Here is a 23040-nt window from a genome sequence, read left to right on the forward strand (position 1 = left end):
TGAGAACGCCGCTTTGAATTTTTATATAAAAAAATACCTTTGACCTTGAAGGATGACCTTGACCTTGAAGGATGACCTTGACCTTGAACTTCCACCACTCAAAATGTGCAGCTTCATGAGAACGCCGCTTTGATTATTTATTTTTTTTGACCTTGAAGGATGACCTTGACCATGAACTTCCACCACTCAAAATGTGCAGCTATGATAACGCCGCTTTGATTTTTTAAAAATTTTGTTTGACCTTTGACCTAGAAGGATGACCTTGACCTTGAACCTTCACCACTCAAAATGTGCAGCTTCATGATAACGCCGCTTTGAATATTTTTTTTTGACCTTTGACCTTAAAGGATGACCTTGACCTTGAAGAATGACCTTGACCTTCCACCACTCAAAATGTGCAGCTTCATGATAATGCCGCTTTGAATTTTTGTTTTTTGACCTTTGACCTTGAAGGATGACCTTGACCTTGAACTTCAACCACTCAAATGTGCAGCTTTATGAGAACGCCGCTTTGATTTAATTTTTTTACCTTCAAGGATGACCTTGAATAATGACCTTGACCTTGAACTTCCACCACTCAAAATGTGCAGCTTCATGAGATACACATGCATGCCAAATATCAAGTTGCTATCTTCAATATTAAAAAAGTTATGACCAATGTTAAAGTTTTCGGACGGACAGACGCCATATATTTGACATTTGACCTTGAAGGATGACCTTCACCTTCACCTTTCACCACTCAAAATGTTCAGCTCCATGAGATACACATGCATGCCAAATATCAAGTTGCTATCTTTAATATTGAACAAGTTATGGCCAATGTTAAAGTTTTTGGACAGACAGACACCATAAATTTGACATTTTACCTTGAAGGATGACCTTGACCTTTCACCACTCAAAATGTGCAGCTCCATGAGGTACACATGCATGCCAAACATCAAGTTGCTATCTTAAAAAGTGAAAAAGTTATGGCTAATGTTAATTTTTTTACGGACGGACAGACAGACTGACTGACAATGACGGACAGTTCAACTGCTATATGCCACCCTACCGGGGGGCATAAAAATTATTTTTTTGGGGTGGGGGTGGGGGGTATCGTGTGAGGGTGTGGTGGTCATTTATTAGATGATCTTTAATAAAAAAAATAATAAAGGGGGGGATGGTTTGGACGGAGTCAATTGTGGTATGTCAGGAATTTAATAATTTGACCTTGAGAGTCAAGGTCATTCAAAGGTCAAGGTAAAATTCAACTTGCCAGGTACAGTACCCTCATGATAGCATGAAAGTAAAATGGATCTAAACACAAAATGTAACCATATATTCAAAGTTACTTAGTAAAAAAAGGGCCATAATTCCGTAAAAACGACAACCAGACTTATGCAACTCGTCCTTTACTGTCCCCTTATGATAGTTTGCGAGTGTTCCAAGTATGAAAGCAATATCTATGATACTTTAGGAAAAAAGTGGACCTAATCACAAAACTTAACCAAATTTTTAATTTTCTAAGTATAAAAAGTGCACATAATTCCGTCAAAATGCCAGTCAGAGTTACATAACTTCGCCTGCACAGTCCCCTTACAATAGTTAGTAAGTGGTACAAGTATGAAAGCAATGGCTTTGATACTTTACGAAACAAGGGCTGTTTGTAAAACATGCATGCCCCCCCATATGGGCTCTCCGTTGTAGTGAGAGCCATTGTGTGAATATGTTTTTTGTCACTGTGACCTTGACCTTTGACCTAGTGACCTGAAAATCAATCGTGGTCATCTGCCAGTCATGATCAATGTACCTATGAAGTTTCATGATCCTAGCCATAAGCATTCTTGAGTTATCATCCAGACACCATTTTACTATTTCGGGTCACCGTGACCTTGACCTTTGACCTAGTGACCTGAAAATCAATAGGGGTCATCTGCGAGTCATGATCAATCTACCTATCAAGTTTCATGATCCTAGGAATAAGCGTTCTTCAGTTATCATCCGGAAACCATTTTACTATTTCTGGTAATCGTGACCTTGACCTTTGACCTAGTGACCTGAAAATCAATAGGGGTCATCTGCAAGTCATGATCAATCTACCTATTAAGTTTCATGATCCTAGGCCTAAGCGTTCTTGAGTTATCATCCGGAAACCATTTTACTATTTCGGGTCACTGTGACCTTGACCTTTGACCTAGTGACCTCAAAATCAATAGGGTTCATCTGCGAGTCCTGATCAATCTACCTATCCAGTTTCATAATCCTAGGCCTAAGCGTTCTTGAGTTATCATCCGGAAACCATTTTACTATTTCTGGTCACTGTGACCTTAACCTTTGACCTAGTGACCTGAAAATCAATAGGGGTCATCTGCGAGTCATGATCAATCTACCTATCAAGTTTCATGATCCTAGGCCTAAGCGTTCTTGAGTTATCATCCGGAAACCATTTTACTATTTCGGGTCACCGTGACCTTGACCTAGTGACCTCAAAATCAATAGGGGTCATCTGCGAGTCATGATCAATGAACCTATGAAGTTTCATGATCCTAGGCCCAAGTGTTCTTGAGTTATCGTCTGACAACCACCTGGTGGACGAACCGACAGACCGACCGACAGACCGACATGAGCAAAGCAATATACCCCCTCTTCTTCGAAGGGGGGCATAAAAAGTGGACCTAAACACAAAACTTAACCAAATTTTCAATTTTCTAAGTATAAAAAGGGCACATAAGTCTGTCAAAATGCGAGTCAGAGTTACATAACTTTGCCTGCACAGTCCCCTTATGATAGTTAGTAAGTATTGCAAGTATGAAAGCAATAACTTTGATACTTAAGGAATAAAATTGACCTAAACACAAAACTTAACCAAAATTTTCAATTTTCTAAGTATAAAAAGGGCACATAATTCTGTCAAAATGCAAGCCAGAATGATCTAACTTTGCCTGCCCAGTCCCCTCATGATAGTCAGTAAGTGTACCAAGTTTGAATGCAATAGCATTGATACTTTATGAGAAAAGTGTCAGGCTTTTTCCGCCCTATGCCACGGGTCCGAAATTCGGCCCCATTCCCAATGCAAATCTGGTTGTTTTTTTCCCAATTGAAAAAAAAATTCCCAATTAAAAAAAAAAAAAAAATTTTTTTTTTTTTTTTTTTACCCTTTAAATATATAAGTTGACCTGATCTGGTGTAGAAAATAGAAAGTATTGCATAATTAAATTATCTGTTGCCTTGAATTTGTTTTAAGAACTGTAAAATATGTTAATGATTATTTAAGACTTTCCTTTTTTTCCTCAAAATCCGGCGCTTCCCGCTATTTTTTTCACCTCAAAAAGGCCAAGCCTTTTCCCCAAATTCAGATTAAAAAACCTGCACTAATCACACATGTTCATAATATTTTGTAAAATTTTAATAATAAGTTATCAAAATAGTCGTTATTTACCAGTTAACGGCTTCTTTGAAATATAAGAAACACTGTTTTAAATAATTTACATGCGATAATTTGAGCCAATTTTGCGATTAATTTTTTTCCCAAAATGGGGGTTTTCACGACGCGAAATTCCCAAAATTCCAGTGTGGCGTTTTCCCAAAATGGAGTGGAAAAAGCCTGAGTGTACCTAAACGCAAAACTTAACCCGACGCCGATGCCGACACCGACGCAGACGCCAAGGTGGTGACAAAAGCTCTTTTTTTTTCTTCAAAAAATAGATGAGCTAAAAATAGATTACTGAACCGGGTTAAACAAGGGAGATAAATACTGCATAAATACTGCAAAATCATGTACATGTTGTCTTTCTTTCAGTTATCTTTTAGTTGAAAGGCTTATCATAAGTGTTAATGACTAAAACAGTTATGTTAACTATGAAAATTCTGTGTTATGAAAAATTACATAACACAGTAAATGACACATAATATTGACATAATAAAACCAAACTTTACTACACAGGAAATCAATGTTCTGACCAAATTTCATGAAGATTGAGCAAACTAGAAAGTTAACAAGATTTTACTATAGCCATATATAGCCATATAAGGAAAAATGCCCCGCCCCTTGGCAGCCATGTTTTTCAAGCCAAGGTTACCATTTTTGAACTCATCCAAGATATCATTGGGACAAATCATCTGAGCAAGTTTCATGAAGATCGGAAAATAAATGTGGCCTCTAGAGTGTTAACAAGGTTTTACCTTAGCCATATAAGGAAAAATGCCCCGCCCCCTGGCGGCCATGTTTTTCAACCAACCAACATCATTTTTGAACTCGTCCAATTTAACATTGGGATGAATCTTCTAACCAAGTTTTATGAGGATTGGACAATAAATGTGGCCTCTAGAGTGTTAACAATATTTTGCTAAAGCCATATAAAGCCATATAAGGAAATATGCACTGCCCCTTGGCAGCCATGTTTTTCAAGCAAACGTAACCATTTTCAAACTCATCCAAGATATCATTTAAACCAATCTTCTGACCAAATTTCATGAAGATTGAACAATAAATGAGGCCTCTAGAGAGTGAACAAGGCAAATGTTGACATCGCACAACGCACGACAGACAACGGACGATGGGCAAAAGGCGATCACAAAAGCTCACCATGAGCACGTTGTGCTCAGGTGAGCTAAAACAATCAAAAGTCACTGATTAGAAGTTTTATTTGCCACATTAAACTTGGATATGTAGAATGTAAAAAATAAAATGTCACATTTATATCATAAAATATAAGGTTGTTTGGATGTGTAGAATGTAAAAAACCAAAAGTCCCATTTAAATAAAAAAATTCAAGATTGTTTCAGTCCATTATGACAGCAACAAATCTGTTATTTAAAGTGCAATATTGTTAACAATTTGATACATGCATTGATTAAAACTTCACTTTTACTAAAATGTATTGCTGTCTATTTAGTTGTCTTACATGAGTTATGTAGAAGTGACAACTAATCCATTTACCATACATTCTAAGCTGCAAGTTGGACAATGCCGTCAAAATGGCATGACCCTTAACATCCTAATGTCTACTCGAATACCAGCCTAATTGTATCTTGTTATCATAAAATTAGGCAAAAAGTAAAACTGCACACATTCCAAGAGTAGCAATAACTCTCCATGGATTCAATATTTATTGGGCTTACTTAGCCAATCGGTAAATTAACCAATGTCTGTAAATAAGCAAATGCAGCTAAAGAAATTCCTAATGGCCACAACTTTTTGGAATAAAACCCCATGATTACATGCACAAACAAAAATTCTGACAGAAGCCGCTGTCCCGTTAGCAAAATATTAGGTACACACTCTCCTCACCTAGGCGACCTTAGGTTTAATCCCTGTTCCCAGCGCTTTTGAGCATGGTTGGTGGTTACCATACCAGACAGGTGGGGTTTCCTCCTCAAACCCTCTCAAAAGCACAAGACCACATCACAATTAAATATTTATTAGTTACCATAAACTACATAGGTGGAAACTATAGCCATAATTCCACATTATCACCCCAACTTTCTAGACTCTAGTATCTAGTATCTTAGCCTGAGAGAGATAAAGACCTTATAAACATATAAATACACACACTTTTTTGACGGATAAAGATACATTTGGGTGAAGAAAATATTGAGCTACAAGGAGCCCTGATTTACCACTCAACTGCCCATGATAGTTATACAATGAACCTTGTTCTGGGAAAACTGGGCTAAATGCGATGGGCATAAAGTGGTACCCAAGATTAGCCTCTGCAGTCCGCACATGCTAATCCGGGACAACTTTTTCCGCCTACAGTAAATAATTGTTTTGAAGACAATTATTTGATACCAAAAATTTCATATAAGCAGAAAATATCCTCCCTGATTAGCCTATGCAGACTTCAGTTTTCCAAGAACATGACTGCATTATTAACTGTAACACCCGCCAGTGCTATACATACATGGTATCTCTCTTCAAACTGGGACAGGAACTGCTGTGATGCCACAGTAGGGGCGTGAACCCTGAACACATCTCCCTCACTGACCAGTTTCTGCCCCGCCCACCACTGCAGGGGGGGCTTGATGAGGCGACCACTCCTTGACCGCCCCAGCGTGTCTGTGTCCAGCAGCTGACCACATGGGGTCACCACTAGCGGGGAAAAATAATAAACTGAATAAAAGTTAAGCTTTGTTTTGTGTTAAGTGTGCTAACAATCCTTAAGTTTTCAAAAATGTACTTTATTATAAAATATACAATGTTGTGTAAAAAGTGTTTCATTTATTTTACATTTTATTTTACATTGGCTTTAATGGGGCCTTTTCATGTTTTGGTAAATTGACTTTTTTTTTCTCCAGATTTGCAAAGTTTTGTTTAGTTATGATATTTGTGAGGAAACAGTAATACTCAACATTTACCATGCTCTAAAATATCTATTATATGCATCTTTTGACGATTTAAAATCTGAAAATTATAAAGCGCTGCAACTTGAAACAATTGAATAATTCAAAGAGTTCTGTTGTTGTCGTTATTTTTTGTGACACTAGGAGGATTGCTTATATAAAGTATTAAATTTAATACATCAATCATTGTATGAGCATAAATGGCCGAGCGGTCTAAACATTAAGACTTTTACTCCAGGGGTCAGTGGTTTGAGCGCAGATGAGGGTTACTTTATTTTTTCTTTCTTTAATTTTATTCTTGTCTTTTACTGGAGCTTTTTAGATCCAATTCTTACATTTATCAATATAAAGCATGTACTGACAAACTTCAATACATGCCAAAATCTGTGAAAAAGTCCCTTAACACAAATCAAAATCTTGTTATTTGGGGAAACAACAATTTACAGTGCAAACTGAACAAACCATTTTCTGTCTGTTTCTTCATAATAAATGACTTCAACTTTCACCACTTACCAATTTTCTTTGGTTCCAAGATAGTGATGACACGCGAGGTGTTTGACACTCCAGAATTTCTACTTTGTTTACACCTTTCATCATGTGACCGCTTCCTTTTCACCTCTGACCTTATGCGCTTAGCTCCTTGGTCTGCCGGCTGACTCAATGCTCGTCTGCTGATTTTCGGCTCTGATTTCGACATTGTTTTCACAAGCTCCTTTTTTGAGGCGGGAGTGTTCAGATCCGTAGTTTTATTTTCCCATACAGCCTTTGTTTTCTTGCTTTTTGCCTCAGTAGTTGAATGAAGATGCTCTTGTATTAATTCAAGCCATTCTTTTGGGAAGCCCTTTTTGAATTTCTTAATTACTTTCTCCGGTAAGCCTAAATTATAAAGAAACATCAACATGTTCAAATGCTGTTCAATACATGTATACACAAATAGATATGAGCTGAACCTCTGGGAAAACAATTCTTAACTCATGTGTTGAGTGTCATCCAATCAGGGACGACGATTTCTGCCTAGACTGCATTTGTGTAAGGAAGAGACTTCCTTTTAACAAAACATTTCATAAACACAGACTGCACAGGCTACTGTAATTACTCTAGTTTTCAGACACTTTTTTTTTAATTTGTGTCCAAAAATTTAGACCCTAAAAATATGAAAAAATTACAAGTGTCCGAAAATTAAGTATTTTTTTATATATTATTTTGGCTAAAAAATTTGGCTTAAAACATACTCCTTCCTTAATAGGATATCATGTCAAATGGTGTTGGTTGAATCCATTGTTTTCTACGGTATACATGGTTATTTACCTACATGTAGTTCTTCTTAAATGCTTTGAGCTCAAAGTTCTTCCTGATAAAACCAAAGTCCATGTCAAACAATTTAGTATCAAGTTTGTTTATATAATTCAATTCAATCCACCTAATATATTGTCATTTGTAACACACACAATACCTATTCACATCGACATCACAAGATAAACAAACACAGGGCCGAAATCTTATAAAAAATGGGCACACATACAGAACATTTTTTGTTTACTGTTGTATCAATCTCAGAAACAAAGTTAAGTATGATGTAAGTAACCAAAAAGGAGCATTTTTTACCCTGACCCTTAGTCAACTTCCATTCATACCCCTATGTATGCAAGGATAATTTAAGATTTCACAAAAAGAAAAAACTTCAACATGGCTCTTTTACCCTGAAATACCTTTGACAGAAATCATATTCTTTTACGATTAACTTAATATCTGGGTTTTTTCACTGCTCTTTACCAAATTTGTAACAATCAATTGTTTCCCCCCCCCCTCCCCAAAATTAATGGGCTTCTTTGTCCCTTCAGAACAACTTTCTTCCTAGATTAAAATTTGAAAGGCTTTGAAAAGCAGCAAAAAGCATAAAACCTGAACAAACTGTCTGTTACTCGCAGGCTTTTAAGGTTTAATGCTGGTTGCATATCACCATATTCACTTTACTTCTGAGCAGGAGAGGGTTAAGAGGTACTACGAAAGCTAATCAACCTGTATCAAGAGCCATCAGTTTATACATGTTTCCCTGCAGCTTGTATATGGTCCCTGTAGTGGATTGTAACCTACGCCTTCCCAGCCTCTGTGCTATAGCTGAACTGTTCCATACTCGACCGTCCCTGATGAGAGAGAAAACTTACAATTTTGGTAGAGTCATGAATGCTAAAAGTTTCAACTCGTTAAAAAGGTGTGTACACTTAATGTCTTCAAAAATATTTTCTTTTATGAAAATTTAAGACAAACTTTTTCAAACATACGCAAGAAAATATAACTATTTAGTAAATATGCAACCTTTATACCTTTCTGAAATAGTCCATTTAAAACTACTCCATTGTTAAATAACAAGAGAATTTTTTTTGCCTTGCTGAAAGTAAGAGGGTTGACTTCATTTATGTCATACATTTATCCACAGTACCATACAACATACTGGAACTATTACTTACGGCTTAGAGCCCATTATGCAGATTCCTTTCCCCGATGGCAGCACCTTGATGGTCCAGTTCTCGATGACACAAACATTGTCCTTGGTTATGGGCATGGTCTTCTTAGCCACCTTCACAGGTTTCTGGACTGCTTTCACAGCAACAACAGGTGCCCTCTCGCTTTGACTGGTTGCTATGTCATCTGTATCTTCTGTGTTTGTGTCGTCTTCACTGTTGACTAGGAAAAATATATAATGAAATAAGAGATGTTTATAAAACATGTATATCGCAATACTTTGTGCCAGTCGTCTATGTAACCATGACAGCTGATCTCGTAATTTGGAGTTTATTAGGATCATCCTTGATAAAGATTTACCAGCATATTAATTTTAATTTATATTTTCCTCAGAATTTTAAACATTTTGTGTGGAAGCAATGTTCATGATACAAGCACACGTGACCTTGACTTGTGACATCTTGACCTCAAAATCAATATGCATCTTTGTTTCCTGCCATGTAACCAGCACAGAATTTAGATTATCATATGAGTCACGTTCTGAGAAAACTGGGCTTAATGCATGTGCGAAAAGTGTCGTCCCAGATTAGCCTGTGCAGTCCACACAGGCTAATCAGGGACGACACTTTCCACTTTAATGGTATTTTTAGTTTCAAGGAAGTCCCTACTTACCGAAAATCAAGTTTAAGCAGAAAGTGTTGTCCCTGATTAGCCTGTGCCGACTGCACAGGCTAATCTGGGATGACACTTTACGCACATGCATTAAGCCCTGTTTTCTCAGAACAAGGCTTATATGTCGAAGCCTTCTCAAGATATTGGCAAGCAAACATTTCTTCATACAAAATCATTAGACCTTGACTTTGACCTGGTAAATGACAAGTAAATATATATCAGCAAGCAAACTCTTTGAGATTTGGAAAATGAGGACAGTGTATCGAATAGAGTCAAAGATATATGGTAGACTCACCATCCTCTGTGACTACAATATCACAGTCATCAACTGTAGTTTCCTTGTTCAATTCTGCGCCCTCATCTAGCGTGGCGACTTCTGTCAAAACACACATTAATTGTATTTCACTTGACACCATTAAATTCCTTCAAATACGGAACTAAAAACGTAATATGGAAACTTTTAGTTAAATTGCACATGGAAATCACAATCTGTAAATTCATGGTTCAACCAACAATAAGCCTTTTATCTGTTTATTAAAACAAGAGCACGGCATAACGGGTGCCACGCGTGGCTGCATAAGCTTGTCAGAATTTTATTTTTTTAGAGGTCACAGTGACCTTGACCTTTGACCTAGTGACCCAACAAGAGATGTGTTTGTCAGAAACACAATGCCCCCTACTGCGCCACTTTGAAATAAAATTTATATTTATCATTTGGCAGGTAAAGACATCATCTCCCTTTAAAGCTTTATTACTTCCCTTGGATTTTGTCCAATCCAACCGAGGAGGAGGGGGGGAGGTCTGTAGACAGTCAAAAATGACCAAGTCAGACATCACTGACAACCAAGGCCTGTGTTTTATCAAAGAGATCATAGCCAGAGTTGATCATGTATCTATGGACATAAGTCCACAGGTATGTAATGAACATCAAAGAAATTATAATTATATCATAAAAAAAACTTTGACAAATCAATCATTTGAGTTATAAATAATCAAAATAATAAATCTGTACAGTAACTGTGAAAAGAACTTCAATTCTTGGTAAGGAAATATATAGTATTAGATTTATAATTATATAAATTACTTCCCTTGAAAATAATTGTCTTTAACAAATCTCTATTTTTAGTAGCAAATAATTAAAAGCCACTGCCGTGACTGTGATTGACCACTTGAAATGTGCGGCTCCATGAAATACACATGCATGCCAAATATATAAAGTGTCTATGTTCAATATTGAATAATTATCTCCCTTTTTAAAGCTTATTTCTTCCTTAAATTTGTATTTTTTACCGTAGACCGTAAAGCATGACCTTGACCTTTTACCACAATGTGTTTGTCAGTAACACAATGCCGCCTACTGGCCGCTTTGATTTATTAAACAAAAATATATTCGTGGGCAGGTCAGATAACTATGTCCTTTTAAAGCTTATTACTTATCTTGACTTTGTTTTTTCGACCCTAGACCATGAAGGCTGATGTTCACCTTGAAATTTTACCACTCAAAATGTGCAGCTCCATGAGATACACATGCATGCCAAATATCAAGGTGCTATCTTCAATATTTAAAAAGTTATGGCCAATGTTAAGGTTTTAGCACGACGCCTAGAGCGGACGGCAAGCTGGCTATGACAATAGCTTGGGTTTTCTCAGAAAAACAGCCTCGCTAAAAATGACAAATGTCATCTTATTCTTATCATTCATCATTTATGCATAATTCACTAAGCAGACATTGATTTCCCAACTAGCAATTTAGTAACAAAACTAGCTAAAACACAGGTTCTTTATGGATGAAAAATCTAATTACCATCATCTGAGACTGTATCATCAGTTCTGAAAAAACAAAAACATACACACACTTTAAAAAGCATGCACCAGATTACAATCACTCTTATCACAGAACATGCACTTAAAGGCTGAGCATCTTTTTGTTAGCCCAAACTTCCCTAAATACATGGAACTTCCTGTGATTAAGACTTTATCTTTGACCTTACCTAGGGAAACAGGTCTGGCTTGCCACATGCCGTCTTCACATGCTTAACATTAAAGTTAAGTTGTTCCAAAACTGGACAATCAAAATCCTGACTAATTAGACCATTTAACGAAGTGTGACATTGACTTTTGAGAAAGACACAGGGGATTTTTGTTTGACATGCTGTCACCTCGTGTTGAACATTTGTGGCAAGTATATTTTAATTGCCTGATGAAAGTCAGGCCAAGCTGTAATAGGAACACATTTAAACTTTGACACTTAATTAAATGTCCACACAAAATATTAACATTTTCGCTTATTTTACAATAAACTGTTAATTTTTGCTAAGAACTTGTGTAGACTGGTTCACACACCTGTCCAATGTGTGGTCCCTGAAGTAGGATGAAATAATTTGTTCCCAGTCGGTCGGGAAGCCCAGCCAAAAGGACTCAATCACCTTGTGTGGAAATCCTGCAACATTTAGAAGGTTATTATAAATAATCCTAGCATAGTATAGCATTCAAAACAAGACTATTGCCAAGCAATATATGTCCCCTAGAATTGGTTTTTCCGACTCCAAACTTATTTGTGATTAAATTTACTCTTTTACTCTTCGACACTTCCAATACCCGAATTTTCTCATTTAACATTAATACTTTCTGTTTTGACATTTTAATTTCTGCATGTAAGCTTATATATATCTGACTCGATTATAGGTACATAGGGAAATAAATAAAACACCTTGATTGAAAACTAAATAAATATGCCTGATTGGAAAATTTGCTAACACAAACTAATTAGTATAATAACAATAACATTTTTTAATGAACAGATTTAGCTACATGTTACCGATTAATAGTTTATTTTTTACACCTCTCGAGAACACTGTGAAAATGTTTGTCGCGTCGTCGGCGCATTGTTTCTGCAATAAAATCGGCGATCAAATTTGTCACTTAACGTCCCAGATAGTAAACTCTTTAACCCGTAGACTGTTGGCAATACCTCACTGTATTATTCGACACCAAAAAATTGATACGCAGTCAGCATTAACACCGGTCAGAACCGGTCATCGACACAAAGGAAAATGGCTGGTGTGAAATCAAAACAAAGGTAAAATCGTTCATGTTATCAGCTTAGATAAACAATCAACACTGATTTGTCCTTGCACCGTCAACAGCTTTACCACTTTTACCTTAAAGCGGTCGCTTAATTCAAGACTTGGGCATCAAAATGCACTAAAATCAGCAGTCGCTGTTTGCGTAAGACAAAAGTCGCTTAATACAATATGAAAATATAGTTAAAACGCTCGGGCGGGATTTAAAGTGGTCGCATAAGACAAAAGTCGCTTACTTCAAGTGGTCGCAAGCACAAGATTGACTGTACTTGAATTAGAGAGCGGACAACATGGTGAGGTTTAAAACACACTAAGTGACCCCGTGACCTAGTTTTTGACCCGGCATGGTCCATGTTCGAACTTGACCTACACATCATCTAGTTACAACTTCTGACCAAGTGTGGTGAAGATCGGATTTAAACAACTTGAAATAGAGAGCGGACACCATGCTCAATGTGTAAAACATAATAAGTGACCCTGTGACCTAGTTTTTGATCTGACATTGCCCATGTTCGAACTTGGCCTTCAGATCATCTAGATAAAACTTCTGACCAAGTTTGGTGAAGATCGGATGAAAACTACTTGAATAGGAGAGAGGACACAATGCTGAATGTTAAAAAACGCACTAAGCGACTCCGTGACCTAGTTTTTGACCCGACAAGGCCCATGTTAGAACTTGGCCTAGACATCATGTAGATACAACTTCTGACCAAGTTTGGTGAAGATCGGATGAAAACTACTTGAATTAGAGAGCGGACACTTAATACGGACGGACAGACAGACCGACCCACCTACAGACAAGTTCACTCCTATATACCCCCCTAAACTTCATTTGTGGGGGTATAATTACCTGGACACTTACATGTAAGTTGACAAGATACAAACAAGGAATATGCAAACACTCCCAAGGGTCCAGTGAGAACTTAACCATTGAAGCCTGTGGCATGTTTGTTGCATCGGACACATTTGCATGATATGTTCATGTGAGCCAATGTATTTCAAAATCACATGGTATACAAAAAACTGTCTGACACGAAATGTCCCACGAAACCACACATACGGACAGGGACTATACTATATATATGCATTTCTGCCATTAATATGGCTGGGGCATACAAAAAGCAAAGCACGAGAGCAGCAAGGTGAATCTCACCTGCGGAGAGAGCGTCCAGCAGCTCTATGTTGCCCACCAGCCGGTACACTGACCCAGTTGTCGTAGCAACAACCTTCTCACTGATTCGTCTGGTAATGATGCCACTGTGCCAGTAGTTCTGGTCAGACAAACTGAAATAGGAAAAAGATGGAAGGATATCAATTTGTCTGAGAATTGCAGAATCTCCTGAAAAATATATTTTTTGATAATTTGTTCCATGAAATAAATTGAAATTTAAACAACCAGTAGTTTAAAAAAAATCTTTATGAGCATAGTGAAAATCTGAGGGAGCAGAGCTCACGCAGTAAATACCTATCACAATATTGCCCTATTTGTACATCTTGCAACAGAAACTCTGTTACGATTTCAAACTTTATTTATGAAAAGCTTCATACACTTAACTGTCAATATAAAGTTTCTTGTATAACAAGGTGACTTTGTCAGTCCTCAGCCAGGGAAGCCTAATACCTTGAAATGTTTGTTTGTTTTTTGTTTGGATTTGTGACTGTTATTTAAAGTATTTCAGCCATATTATGAAGGTCAGTCAACCTACTCACACTTTTCATGCGTAAGTTGTGAAACTGTTCACATACTTATTTCAGTAACTTTAACCCTTTGCATGCTGGGAAATTTATTGTCTGCTAAAATGTCGTCTGCTGAATTTCTAAAATTAGCATTTTCTTCATTTTTTTTTCAAAGAATACTATCAGAATAGCAAACAGTTTGGATCCTGATGAGATGCCACGTTCTGTGGGGTCTCATCTTGATCCAAACTGTTTGAAAAAGGCCTTCAAAATTCGGTTCCAGCACTGAAAGAGTTAAACACCCACAATACAGTATAAAACATAGACTTAATGAGTGTCTCTGACACTTACTCCTTCTTGCCCTCCACACAGATGGCATGCACACCTGGCACTGGTTTGATGATCCATTGGAACAGAGCACATGCCTCCTTGTCAAGACTCTGGTTAAAACTGTCAGACTCCGCTATAAAGCAACACATATTATATCAATTAGCAAATAATTATTTTATTTCCTCCAATACAAAATTGACACTCACATGTGTATTCTCTGTTAAATTCTAGACCAGTTATGTTAATAAAGATGGCAAACATTAATACCCCCACCCCTCCTGTCAAGAATTACTTTACTTTCATTCTCCAAAGTGGCCATCATAGTAGCTACCATTGTTGTGGGCAAAAATGTTTCTCCAAACATTGTGAGGAAATAAATGGCTCATATACCATTTTTAGATGGTGTCAAAACAATCCATTGAATAGTGCAAATAAAACCTATTGACTGTAATAAGCTTTAAAATAAGCATATTCCAACCAATTTTATGATAAACAAAGTCAAAGGCATGCTTTAACTCAGCAGGTCAGAGTAAATGGCTTATTATTTTATTTTTTTAAACCTATTTATTTAAGCTCGATTGCATAACAAGTCTAAGCTTATATGAAACGCTCTCGAGTCTGTTTTCCTTGGTGTCTATGGGAGAGATCTAGAGAACGCTCTTACAGTGGGGATCGAACCCGTGACCTCCCGATGGCTAGGCGGACACCATATCCACTACAACACGGTGATCTTAGTAAATGGCTTACTCGGTGACATGAGGTTTCCTCCCAAAAGACCACTGTCACTGTCCTCAGTATGCACAGAATAAGACTCTTCCTCCTCCTCAATGCTCACTTCTTGGTAACCATGGTGAACATAGCTTCCCTCAGTCCTAGCAACCACAGCAGGCCCCTCCCTCTGCAACACCTTCTCTTGATGATTTCCGAAGTTATTCAGAGAGCTGTTATTATTTCTGCTAAAACCGCTACTACCAAGACGAATGTTACTGTTACTTGCTGGGTATCTGTTGGGAAAGCCCTCAAAGATGCTGTTTTGTCTGGTGTTGTTCTGGGTTGGATGTGAATGTAAAAGGACAGGTTCTACGTAATGGTCCGCATCTGGATCTACCGAGTTCTTCAGGCTCTTGAAAATGGCAGAGATGCTGGTGTTGGCATGGTGGCCTGACATCAAGGTTTGTGGTGATCTTTTCAATGGAAAACAGAGTACTTTATCATTGAAATATTAACCATTTAAATATCTTTTCTTCATTTTTGATAACTTTTTACATGGATGATGCTTGAAAAACACAATAAAAATTAATTCAATATCAATCTATGAACATAAAAAGGGTAATGCTGTATATGTATGGGCATAATCAGTATGTTCTTAATTTCTTTAAATAAGTAAAAAATAATGTACCGAAAGGGGTCAAACTGAGGTGGAACTGAGGTCAACTTCGGTATGGCAGATGCTGACATGGCGCTGCATCCTGAATCTTCAAGACTGCGGTTCACGTAGGCAGAGTTACTGAAGCTCCGTTGGTGCATCTGAAGCATAACACTGTAGGTCAGTATTAATTTTAGGTATACATGTATGCAAATACTGGTAATGGATGAATGTGCTACACATAACAGGGCCCTCGTTTGGCCGTTTTTGGGGCCGAAATTCGGCCCCATTCCCCCCTTAAAATAGTATACTTTTTTCCCCTATTTCAACTAAAAATTCCCCCCTCCAAAAAAATAAATAATTATTTTATTTTTTTTTTACTTTTATACCTATGTTGCCAGCTGGTATCGTGCTATGCACCTTTAATAACATGTATATTTATGTAAATTACATTAAAATATAGCAATTTTAAGTGTTGGATGGTTGGTGATAAGATCTTCTAAAATTCCCCTTTTCGCCCAAAACGACGCGAAGTTCCCCCCTCTAAGGGCCCCAGCCCCAATCCCCCAAAGTGTAGCAAGGGCCCTGCATAAATCCTATCAACGTTTTGAGATAATAACAAATGCAGGCAGAATGAATGCTTACTCATATATTTCTCAATTGAGTCTCATATGAGTCGCGTTCTGAGAAAACTGGGCATAATGCATGTGCCTAAAGTGTTGGCCCAGATTAGAATGTGCAGTCCACACAGGCTAATCAGGGATGACACTTTCCGCCTAAACTTGATGTTCGGTAAGGAGGGACTTCCTTGAAACTAAAAAAAACATAAAAGCGGAACAAGGCTCATACAATCCATGTCTCTTAAATCATGTTCAATTTGTTTAATTGTATTTATTTCAATGATATGGTATGGCTAATTGGTCAGTACACTAGTGGCAGTAGAGTACCCAGAAATGGGTATTTATCATTTTATGTGTGTGTGTTCACTGCTCAACAGTGAGTCTCATACATGTACCTTCTCAATCTGTTTTTGAAGAAATGGTTAATATTTATCCAAAAGAAATTGATTTAAAGGACTTTTTGAAACCTATCATTTTAATTAATTTGTTGTGATTGCCCACCAGCCTGAGACATTTGCCTCTTCTCAAAAATCCAGATAATTTGACAGTTTACTTTAAGATCAGTATGAGTGAAATATACTCCCAGCTTTGTCACCCAACTACCAGCTGTGTTTGAAGAAATGGTTATCAAAAAGAAATTATTTGAAACACTTTAAGAAACCAGGCACTCATTTAAATAAATTTTTTGCCGTTGCCCACCACCCTGAGAATTGACACGGTACACCCAATTATAAACATTAAAACAGACATTTAAATAAGCACTTTTATAAACTTCATTAAATTTACAAGAATTATTTATGGAAATGTGTTTAACTTCACATTTAACATATAAGGTAAGCAAATTAAACAATATTTATTGTGACAAAAACAATACGTGCTCCGATTCCTGTGAACAATGACAGCAACCTATCCTTTAAGAACAAGGTCTTTACCTTGGAACTATGGTCAACACTGTTACAGTGTTCAATTAACGACACTTTTCTCAGGCTGCGTGGTTCAACATTAAGATTTTTTTACATGGAATTAATTTTTCAACACTGCCTTACAAGGACAGTCGATCTTCTGTACCAATTCAAAAATTGGTATAGCTTTCTGCTTTATATCCACTGACTGTTGTTTCTATTCCCATTGGAAGTTGCTTTTCAATAATTTGTCAATCTCCAGGGCCCTCATTTGGCCGTTTTTGGGGCCGAAATTCGGCCCCATTCCCTCCTTAAAATAGTATACTTTTTTCCACTATTTCAGCTTAAAATTCCCCCTCCTTTTTTTTTTTTTTTTTTTTTACTTGAATACTTTTGCTGACAGCTGATAGTGGCTGGTGAAAAGATCTAAAATTCCCCTTTTGGCCCAAAACGACATGAAATTCTCCCCTCTAAGGAACCTGGTCCCAATCCCCCAAAATGTAGCAAGGCAAGGACCCTGATCTCCGAGATTCTGTAAGATTCGTTCATTCAATAATCTTCATTTTTGCTTCACAATGTCACTATTGGCACACAAATCAGCAAAAAATTACAAAAAAATAATATTTAAAGACCGACTTTTATTGGAAGATTGGGAAACGACAGCTAATGATAACACTTGTTTAAACAAGAGATGTTTTGTCAGAAACACACTGCCCCTAAGGCACCGCTTTGAAATAAAATTTCAATATATCATTTGGCAGGTTTAGAAATTATCTCCCTTTTAAAGGTTATTACTTCCCTTGGATTTGTTTTTTTGACCTATCATGACATTGAAGGATGACCTTGACCTTTCACCACTCAAAATGTGCAGCTCAATGAGAAACACATGCATGCCAATTATCAAGTTGCTATCATCAATATTGCAAAAGTTATGACCAATGTTAAAGTTTTGGTTAAAGTTTTGGGAACAGTGACACACACACACATATGGGTGTCACGGCACTCCGTGGGACGGTATATTGAATAGTCTCCCCTCTGTACGGTTCTTGATACGCCTCCGAGTCCATACGGTAGGGTACGGTACAGCATTTTCCATGACGCATTTCAAGGGAAGTAACTGTAATTCGCCCAAAAAAATGGCGGAAGTTGAATTGAAATCACCTCCAGCTAGCTTCTAATAAAAAACATATGGAAGCATTTTGTGTTATGAGTAAGAAAGTGGTAGGTGTTTATTTTGTATAAACATTTGCTTATATCACGACTTTAGTCGCTACGAATTTCCTAAGCAGGAGCTGTAATTTTGTGAATCCGCTTAGAATTTTGCAAATTCTTTTAAACCATTAAAATTAAATTTCAACAACTCAAAAATGTGCTGTGTCAAGTACGTCACGAAACAAGGTGCAATATTTGACTGGTTCTAAGAATTGCGCTTGGAGTTTTTTATGGCACAAGCAAAGATAGCCATTTTGACTAGTTGGTAAACACGTTTTATTTTTAAGTTAAATAATCTATCAAAGTAAAAGAAACATAAAGCAGTCTGTATTTTTTAAACATATTCATAATTTCATGTTCATATTTAATCAAAATTTAGATTTGTAAATAATAATAACTAATTGTCAATTTGTGTACTTTCATGACATTATATGGTATTTTGTAATTATATTGTATGACACATATGTAGAGGTCTTTAAATAAAATTGATTAATGGTTTTAAATGGTTTGTATGTTGTTTGCATCTGAAAATACGTATCACGACGTATTGTATCGTACACATGGTACCGCGATACATATCTTATCGTAAGGTGAGCGTATCGTGACACCCTTACACACAAACATACATACAAGTATCGTGACACCCTTACACACACACATACATACAATGACAGACAGGCAAAAAACAATATACCCCCGATCATTCGATCCGGGGCATACAAATGCTTAAGTAGAATCTACCAGTGTTTTGTGGGCCTGGGATATTTTGGGCCATGAAATACGTCCGTGGAATCAGTCATACTCCCATTTTTTTTTTAAAGAATTCCCGCGAATCTCAGAAATGACCCTCGGACAACCAAATCAGTTGCAATTAAAAATCAGAGGGTCAATTTTCTTTAATCGCCAATCACACACTATAATTTTTCATTGCCAACCAGTGTTTTATTTCATCCAAAATCGGGTCCGATTCCCAATGGAAGAAAAGTATATATTTTTCCCAAATGGGAGCTAAAAATTCCCTATGGAACAAAAAAAAAAAAAAATATAATTTTTTTTTCTTTTTTAGATCAGTATTTTGTTCATCTCCCATCCAAATAAGATCAACCTTAGTAAATATAATACTGGACACACTTGTACCAGTGTTCTCCGTAAAAAACGGAGTAGCCAGCGATAGTAACAGAGTAGCCGGCGATAATGCACACGGCATGCCGTGTTCACAAGCCGCGAAGCGGCAAGCGGGGTAGGTTCGGGAAGGGTATCCCCTCCGTTCAGGGGGGTATGGGGAAAAAATGAATTAATGGAGTGAAATGGCGATCTGGCGCATTTTAGGGTGTTTTTTTAATGAAAGTAATAAAGCATTTGTCATAGGAAATGAAATATTTATTTGAAATCTCTAAAATTTAAAAAATGCATTTTAATTGCAACTTTTTTTATTTCAACAATCTGAATCAGAGTTAGAGTCAGAGTCATGCGCTAGGTCAAGGGCTTGGTGTGCACGCTTATATTCAAATTCATAACTATTCTTTATACAAAGGCGTGTACAATTATCCATTGCTAATACACAGTATTAATTTGAAAAAAAAGCACGTTATATATCAAACGTGTCCGACACAAGTATCTCATACAATCATCTTTATAAATATGACCGATTTTGTACTGGTATAAACAAAGCAACTCCACGTAGCAGCCGTTAATGAATGCAGAAGAACATCTACAAAGTCTACCGATTACATGCAAGGTGCTGAGTTATAAATGATTTCTGCTGAGTTATAAATGATTTCTCACATCAACTAATAAGTTTTGATCGTATATAAAATGGGTCTATTTATGGATTTTTCATTCTACCTTGAATTCGCCTACAAAAATCTGCGAGGGTTCTTTGACTTGTGTCTACTTGGCACTGTGAAAGTCTTTTTTTAGGTGGAGGCATCGTGACGTCTGCTTCTAAACAACTATTTCAAACAAACGCTTTAAATACAGCGCATTAATTGGAAAATGACCGGTCGAAGGTTAAATAAGCCAGCCGTAAACTTACTGTAGTTAGCTAAAAATACCTGTGTTCGTAAATATCCGCCATAAACGAGCGTGCAATAAAGCGGTGAAAAACTGTTACGTAAAGATACGAACTATCGATCGTTTATCCGTGCTTGTCTCTGCGCGAAAATAATGCGCATTAGAATATTAACTTCGAGCTAGTTTGTTTAAACACAAAAGCGAAAGTATGGCGTTAAAATTTGTATAAACACAGGCGTTTTTGTGGCGTTTCGAATGTATATTTTTGAGAAAAGTAGCCGGCGCCTAGATTGTTAGTAACCGGCGAAATCGCCGGCCGCCGGTGCTTCCGGAGAACACTGACTTGTACCCTCAATTTTGAAGCATTTGGGAGCAAAACAACAACAATAATTTCCCAATGTTAGTCCCAACGCCGCGAATTTTCCCAATCCAAAGGGACCCGGCCCCATTCCCAAAATGGTGAAAAAAAACAACTGCCAACCAAGGAATAAACAAGAGATTGCCATGCAATGTGGTCCACTACCGGTTAAACTCCACTATTGTCAGTAAATTATTTATTTCATGAAAAAATATGAAGAACTTTTTAAGTTATCACAGGATACAGAAACGTGTGAGAGACTGACAGACTGACCCACGCAAACCATAAGTCCCCTCCGGTTTCACCGGTACGGCGGTGGGGGACAACAAGGATAGCACAAGCACAAAATCAAGTGGACATAACTCCGTATGATAATCAATACTAATAATTTTATTTTGAAGCAAGGTGTGTACGTGTGCATTTATGTGGCTTTGTCTATGAATTTACTTAAAACATCATATTAATTATCATGACATTCGCTATATTCCAGTAACCCATAATTCATTTCGGCATAACCAACTGATGACTTCCGGTTAAACGTAAACATTTATTCTTCTTGCGCAATAACGAAAATAATCAACTTCGGTGAATACAGTATGTATCAAAATGTCTTTTTTTGTCAGATAATGTAGGACAAATCTAAGGACATGTTACCTAAATTATATTGAATTTGGAGTATATGCACTCAAGTAATTGTATTTCGATGGGTTTTCAGACGAATTTGATTTTTTAGTGGTACAGTAGTGGGTGGGGGTGAAATAACACATTTTCATTATTCGTTTGCAATTTCAGGACAACGATTGATGCACAAATGATTTGTTTCAGATTCCATTTTGGCATCCTTCAAATATGCCTAATTGTCATGGACGAATAGCATGATGGTCCTGTTAACCAAGACTTTGTGTATGCCTGAAAGTTATAAATGTCCAAGGCAAGTGTATACTTAAACTAAATCCAGCAATTAATCTTAACACATTATTATATATACCTCTTAAACTGATAATATATAAAAATTAACCAAATACTACATGTTGGAATACTGAATTAAGTGTGCATTGTTCAAAATAATTTATTTTGAACTGAACCAGGGACATATGTTGTATATGTCCCTGACTGAACATAGATATAAATATACCAACCTGTTGAAGTTTTATCTATTTTCTTTTTTAACAAACATTTTATGTTTAAATATAATATTTACTTCATATTCACTTACCCGGTGTTGTACATTTTTAAATACCATAAATCATATTTTTGCTTTGTTATTTGTACACAATTTTTGTATAAACAAATGACAAAAAAGTAAAAGCGCTCAAGTTAAAATGTGCTATTCTTCTGTTGTTTTAAGAATTGACAAGGATAAGTCGAACGATTTGTTACTGGCTATAAGGTTCGAAGCTTTGTAAGAGGTACAAGAACACCATCAAAGATCACGGAAGGTGTCGTTATGCAGCAGTGACAGACAGGGACTCTGGTGTTAATGGAAAGCTTTTTATCTCAAAGAACTATACAAACAAACCATTTTATATTTATTTTTGCATAATCAAAACAAAGTGTATGTATTAACATAAGTGTAAACATGTATTTATGTTTTTTGCTTCTTTGTTATTACTGTTATTGATGAGCTACATATGCAATCTGAATCTGATAGGGATAGGACTACAAACTAAAGTTGTTGCGCACTGGTTCAAAGGTAGAACGCGCAATGACTGTCATTCATAAACGTTTAAACACGCAGACACAAGATTCAAATACAAAATCACCAGCCACAGATCAAAACACCATATAAATATCGGTATACCTTTAAAAATGTGTGTGTCAGTTTTCTTCAATTTTTGTTTCTGCCGCCATGAATTCACTTTTACGACTTATGGTTTTGTGAATATAGTTCAACATCTTTTTTGGCATTCATAATTATAAAACTTCCTCAATCATATTTAATTAATAAGTGCATACAAAAATAAACTTTTTAAACAAAATTATCATTCGAAGTAATAATTTATTTTACAACATAGATGTCGGT

General features: G+C 36.6%; 1 protein-coding gene across 1 annotated transcript in view; it reads right to left on the reverse strand.

Moving 5' to 3' along the window:
- The window catches only part of LOC127875119 (mis18-binding protein 1-like), a 49473-nt gene extending 26441 nt beyond the window's left edge, over nt 1–23032 (reverse strand). Inside the window, exons 1-12 of the mRNA XM_052419946.1 lie at nt 22819–23032; nt 15946–16073; nt 15294–15730; nt 14568–14679; nt 13693–13823; nt 11800–11896; nt 11261–11286; nt 9752–9832; nt 8790–9006; nt 8341–8465; nt 6835–7197; nt 5883–6070 (exon numbers count right to left, since the gene is read on the reverse strand). Coding sequence (XP_052275906.1) covers nt 5883–6070; nt 6835–7197; nt 8341–8465; nt 8790–9006; nt 9752–9832; nt 11261–11286; nt 11800–11896; nt 13693–13823; nt 14568–14679; nt 15294–15730; nt 15946–16073 — 1905 coding nt within the window. The 5' untranslated portion in view covers nt 22819–23032. The remainder of the gene's footprint in view (nt 1–5882; nt 6071–6834; nt 7198–8340; nt 8466–8789; nt 9007–9751; nt 9833–11260; nt 11287–11799; nt 11897–13692; nt 13824–14567; nt 14680–15293; nt 15731–15945; nt 16074–22818) is intronic.
- Nucleotides 23033–23040: the final 8 nt, after the last annotated feature.

This window comes from Dreissena polymorpha, chromosome 3 (assembly GCF_020536995.1).
Source record: "Dreissena polymorpha isolate Duluth1 chromosome 3, UMN_Dpol_1.0, whole genome shotgun sequence".
Lineage (NCBI taxonomy): Eukaryota > Metazoa > Mollusca > Bivalvia > Myida > Dreissenidae > Dreissena > Dreissena polymorpha.